A 6,221-nucleotide genomic window follows, 5' to 3' on the forward strand; every position below is an offset into this window, starting at 1 on the left:
TTTATCTTTGTGTATCTATGTATAAATTCTTCACGACTGCAAATTAATTATTTTTATGTTTGTTTCTCTAGAAAGTTTCATTGTATTGAAATATAATAGGTATCACACCAATAAGATTTTATGTTTTAATTCATTTGAATATTTTATTAGATTTTTTTTTTTTTTTTTTTTTGTGATTTACTCGAATTTTCTAGCATTTTTTTTTGGAAGTGTTAACGTTGAAAGAAATTTATTTGATTTCATTAAATATTGAGTGAAATGTGTGTTTTATTTTGTATTAAAAAGAAGAGAGAAGATTTTGTTTATTTTACTCTGCATTTTTTCTGAAATGATTAGAACTTTATGGGTTTTATTTGTATTACAATATAATAAGTATCACATTAACAATATCAGAGTTTCTTACTATTTTTCTACTAATATTTTGATCATCAGAATTCAAGTGTCCTTCTTGCTATTTTTATTTTTTCTTTTATACTTTTCATTAAGTAGATGTTTGGTATATTTCAAAAAAAAAAAAACATGTTCAGTATAGTAATTTACTGGTGTATAACCTTTAATATGTATTTTCACGCACCTATTTTAACTTATAATGAAAAGTAAGATGAGATGCATTTAAGTTTTGAAATTAAATTATAATGAAGAATCCCGCGCATTGCGCGGGTTACATGCTAGTTTAATTGAACATCAAGTCATATAACACAATTGTGACTTAAAAAATTATGAGATCATTTGTTAGAAGGTCGAATTTGATGGGAACAGAGAATGAAATAATCAGTAATAATAGTTAATAGGATGCTACATGCAATTGAGATAACTTTTGTTTGTCGCCAAATTATAAAATTTTGGCACTTGGGTCCGTCCTAGATGGTATGAAAGTAAAAATTAATTTTTAATTTTTTTTTTATAAGACAGTTATATAATAGTATACTAAATAACATTAAAAATTATTGGGAAAATTGATAATTAATTGACAACCAATTTCCCACCAGCCCTTTATGAGAAAGACAAATTTAGAAAGAAAACACACGTGAACACACACTAATCACACACGTAAACTCTTCGGCAATATGCCTACATCCACGGGGCGTGATCCGGTCTCCTTCTTTACTATTGAGAAATATTGAGTACAATAGTACAAGCCTGAACCGCTCAAGTTTAATATCTTAAACCCAAGCCCTTAACCCCTTGTACACCCCACTCAACTGTCCCTCTCAAATACCCAGTAAAGAAAAATTCTCTACATTTTGTAAATGCCACAAAGTGCTCTCACAAATTTGGATTTTCCAGATAATCTCAACCAAGGACTACATATTCTTTTATAGAGGCTTAATCACGAAAAATAGGAGAACATTTTTAATCCAATTGCTGCTGGAAAAACGAAACCATCAGGAATACAAAGTCTTTTCCATGATGAAGATAAGCATTGTAGCCCACATGTTTATCCACACACGTTTTCTCCAAAAAAAATCAATTTCAAGTTATTCTTTGACTCCTTTTAAAACTAACATTATCTTCTTATACATAAATAGAACTTGAGCCCACCAACTTGAATATTGATATTTTTTAGCAATTATCTTCACACTTGTTGACAATTTGAGCCATTATCAACAATAAACCGTAAAAACAAACATTTATCTTATAAGAGAAATGATATTTAGTAAATTCTCATACGACTGTCATACAACTATGAAGATATGGTAGTAAAAATCAGTTATTGATTTTTTCTTTTTACAAGTCCTTATTAATTCAAAGGTTGATTTTTACTATTACATCATCATAATTATATGATAATTCTACGAGTGTCATATATATATATATAAAGCGGAAGAAATTGGAAATTGTTTATAAGTTAGAGGAGAGAAAGGAAAAGGACAGGAGTGCCCTCAATTTCATGGTTTTGACTTTAGGATGATCCCATGCACCTATTAGCGGGAATCTCTTGGGAAGTCCTATCTGTCTTCTTGCTTCCCTCTACTATCCTTTTAAATCCTCCCCCCTATCGCTACCTTGCTATCCACAGCAAAACAAAAACATCATGTCTCATCTATCTAACTTTCTCCACCTCTCTCCTACACTTCCCCCCGGCGTTCCACCACCATCTTCCTTGTCCCTCGAGGGTAAGTTTTTTTCTCGTCTTCTCCTTCTCTTACCCCCTCAATCATATATATACGAATTGAACAAGTTTTTTTTAAGGACTCTGGGCAGATCTTTGTCTTGGAATGTTTCGTTTGATTGCTGAGAAAAAGGTAAGAAAATATCCAAAAAGTGTGCAAGTAGTTATGTTTCTGGTTATAATTTTTGTTTTACAAAGCCAAAATGCAATTAACAGCCTAATTAGTAATGAGATGGCAGGTTTAGTTTAGGTTCATGAATCCAATATTTCATACAGTAGTAGAATATTTATTTATTTTTTCTTATACTCTTGAGTTTCTTTCGAAGAATTAATGGTGCGTGGATAAGCTTTTTACAATCTCTTTTAAAAGAAATAATTAACCAAATTGTTTATGAATGGCAGCATCGTATATTTCCCTACCAAGAGGGCTGCATTCGTATATGCTCATCAAAAAGTTTTTTCTTTTTTCGTTTCTTTGACATTATTTTTTCATTTTTAAGTAGTAATAATTTAATTATATATCAAAATTATTCCAGTAATTGATTAATTGCATCGCTATCATATTTGTAACAAATAGGGGAAACTTCAAATAGTCCTCATGAACTTCTAGCCTTTTTGATAAGCACCCCCTGAATTTTCAAAACTCTCACTTAGGTTCCCTGAACTTTGGTTTGCTCTCACTTTGGACCATTTTAACGTTAAAGTCAAACAATTTGACTTTTTATAACCATTTTATCTTCAATCAAAACTACTTCGTTTTGGACTCCAAAACTACACCGTTTTGGGTTTCAAAACTACATCACCATCCAACTCAAAACGACGTCGTTTTGAGCATAATATTAAAAAAAAAAAAAAAAACAGTGGGGAACTTGCAGCTTTTAGTAGTCACCCCGTGATCGTAAGCCGGGGTGGCTCCACCAACCCAATTTCTTTTTTTTTTTATTTTTTTAAATAATGCCTAAAACGACGTCATTTTGGGTTGGGTAGGTGTTGTAGTTTTAGGACACAAAACGGTGTAGTTTTCGGGTGATGATAAAATGGGCATAAAAAGTCAAACTATTTGACTTTAACATTAAAATGGTCAAAAGTGAGAGCAAACCAAAGTTTAGGGGGTCTAAGTGAGAGTTTTGAAAATTCAAGGGGTGTTTGTCAAAATGACTGGAACTTCAGGGGGGCTTAGTAAAGTTTCCCCTAACAAATACAACTGCTTCTTTTAGAGAGAGAAGCTCCTCCTTCTCTCTAAGAGAAGCTTTCCACCTCCTTTTGTGGTTCTCCTTCTACCTTGTGTGGCTGCCTGAGGGAGGAGGGATGGAATTTTTTCCCTCCGTCCTCCCTTCCACCCTTGTTCTCCTTCATTTTCTTCTCTTTTTCTCTTGTTTTCCCCTGTTCTCTGTTTTGTTTCTTGTCTTTTTTTCCCCTTCACAGCATCTCCCATCGCTCCTCCACCATCACCGTTCAGCACAATCCCATCTCCGCCATAGATCGGCCGAGCCCAGCCTCCACCTGCCATCCATCAACCGCCCCAACCCCCAAACTGATGTTTCTCGATTTGGTTTTTTCAAAACCCGATCTGTCAACATTAGTTCGCTCCTCCATCACACATGCCTCACCACCATGCTCTACAACCTCCTCGCTTCCCAATGCAACCATCTGCACCTCCGTCCGGCCAACACTCACCGAAGCGTGAGCCACACGCGCCCGAGTGTGGATCTCACTCGCGGACGCGTGGGACACACGATCTGGAGCGTGGACAGCCGTCATCCACGTGTGGCTCCTCCGATATGTCCTTCGCCCGCCTACCTCTACCCCTTCCGGTGTTTTGTGGTTTTTTGCTCCTTTGATTTTGGCCCTCCAGTCTCCATCACCGGCGTGTGTACTTCACGCTCCGATGAATGGCTTACACTCGCTGGCCCAGAATCTCGCTCCATTGCCGATGTTGCTGAGGGGTTTTTACTTTCTTTATTGTATTTTGCTTTGCTTTGTGTCTTGTATTTCTGTTTGTTGTGTTTTGTTGTTTTTTGTGGGTATTTATCTCCTTGAGCTACTCTAGTTTGATATTTTTGTGGAGATTGCTTCATCAACCGGAGATCAGTATTCCCCTATAGCTGATCCAGATTGGAATTTAGTGCCTCTCCTTCAACAGCCTCCTTTTGGAGGGTGTTGTTGTTTCAAAGCTAGTCAGATCTTTGGCTTGCTTAAAACACCACTTTGATAGTGCCATTTCTTGATCTGTTGACCAAGATACAGAGGACTGGGCCATTTTTTGGCCCATTTTCTATTTGTTTGTATTTTCTGCATTGTATTACTATTTTGGGTGTGTTGTTGAGAAGCTCAACCCTTTTTCGGTTTTTTTATTCATGTATCCTTTCCATATTTGCTCATGACCAAAAAAAAAAAAAAAAAAAATCATATTTGTAGGTGTCTGGTCATTCGGGGCTAAAGACGAACAAGTTAACTCTGATTCTCGCTTTGGATGCAGCGCTATGTCCAAGCCTCGCATTGAAGGTATATATATATATATATATAAACACATACAAGTACAAATACAGTTGTTTATTCAAAAAAAAAAAATTATTATTATTATATATAAAATTTAATTATTATGTGTGCAATACAATACACAGACGTGTTTCAAAATGGTCTGCCAGTCTTAAAGGGGCCTGAGATTGTGGAGGATGACAAAGAGAGGGAAGCTCTGACGGTGCTTTGAAAACTCTCGACTTTTTCTTTTTCTTTTGTTTTTTCATTTATTTACTGGCGTTTGACATATTACTTGATTTTGGAATTCTGCTTTTAATGCGTTTTTGCTTTAAAGCAAATAAAGGTTTCCACGTCAAATCATATAAAGGAACGTGTCGAGTACATCAAATCGATGTTGGGCTCCATGGAAGATGGAGAAATAAGCATTTCAGCTTATGACACAGCGTGGGTTGCTCTTGTTGAAGACATTCATGGAAGTGGCCTTCCTCAGTTCCCATCTACCCTTCAATGGATCGCCAAAAACCAGCTTCCCGATGGTTCATGGGGCGACAGTCAAATTTTTTATAGTTATGATCGGATAATCAACACTTTAGCCTGTGTTATTGCCTTAAAATCATGGAATATTCATCCTGAAAAGTACGAAAAAGGTATTATATATTATAAATTAATTCAACAAAATTAATTATTAGTCTTTTTTTTTTCTTAATTAATTAACTTTTTTTTTTTGTAATTAATTAATAGGGATTTCATTTTTGAAAGAGAAAATATGTAAGCTGGAATACGAGAACGCAGAGCAAATGACCATTGGATTTGAAGTTGCTTTCCCCTCACTACTCGAAATAGCTCGAAGTTTGAACATTGAAGTAGCTGATGATTCCCCTGTGTTGCAAGAGATATATGCAAAGAGAAACATAAAGCTAACGAGGTAGTCTCAGAGCTCAGACATGAACCATGATTATGTTTGCTTGCTACTATATAGTTTATAACAACAAAATTTAATAAAAATAAAATAAAATTAGAATCCATGGCCATTATATATAATATATATATGTATGTGTAAGTACTGATTATAGTGTGTATGGGGCGGGGGATGTATATAGGATACCAAGAGACATGATGCACAAAGTGCCCACAACACTACTCTATAGCTTGGAAGGGATGCCAGGGCTGGAGTGGGAAAAGCTTCTTAATCTGCAGTTCCAAGATGGGTCTTTCTTGTTCTCTCCATCATCCACTGCCTTTGCACTCATGCAGACCAAAGACGATAACTGCCTCACTTATTTAAAAAATGCGGTCCACAGGTTTAATGGTGGAGGTAAAAAGTACCTTTTTACCCGCCCATTTCAAGGAACTGTTCCTTTCACTTTCCGTTTGTGTTTGCTTGCCTTTTTTTTTTTTTTTTTTTTTTAAATTCACTTTACCCCCCTCGAAGTTTCAAGAGTTTTTTAATTTAAATCTCAATGTTTAAAAATTGGCAATGTACTCCCCTAATGTTTTAAAAATTTTCAATTTAAACCTTCCATTACAAATTTCCGTATAATTGGACGGAAATCATTCTACCTACGTCTCACGTGAAATTTTGATGCCATTTATTTCAATTTTTTTCTCATTAAAACCTATAAAATTA

General features: G+C 35.1%; 1 protein-coding gene across 1 annotated transcript in view; it reads left to right on the forward strand.

Moving 5' to 3' along the window:
- Nucleotides 1-2,093: 2,093 nt before the first annotated feature.
- Nucleotides 2,094-6,221, forward strand: part of LOC132170193 ((-)-kolavenyl diphosphate synthase TPS28, chloroplastic-like) — a 5,259-nt gene continuing 1,131 nt past the window's right edge. The window contains exons 1-7 of the mRNA XM_059581083.1: nt 2,094-2,117; nt 2,194-2,246; nt 4,532-4,618; nt 4,738-4,814; nt 4,938-5,241; nt 5,336-5,519; nt 5,695-5,909. Coding sequence (XP_059437066.1) covers nt 4,597-4,618; nt 4,738-4,814; nt 4,938-5,241; nt 5,336-5,519; nt 5,695-5,909 — 802 coding nt within the window. The 5' untranslated portion in view covers nt 2,094-2,117; nt 2,194-2,246; nt 4,532-4,596. The remainder of the gene's footprint in view (nt 2,118-2,193; nt 2,247-4,531; nt 4,619-4,737; nt 4,815-4,937; nt 5,242-5,335; nt 5,520-5,694; nt 5,910-6,221) is intronic.

Source organism: Corylus avellana, chromosome ca2 (assembly GCF_901000735.1).
Source record: "Corylus avellana chromosome ca2, CavTom2PMs-1.0".
Classification (NCBI taxonomy): Eukaryota; Viridiplantae; Streptophyta; class Magnoliopsida; order Fagales; family Betulaceae; genus Corylus; species Corylus avellana.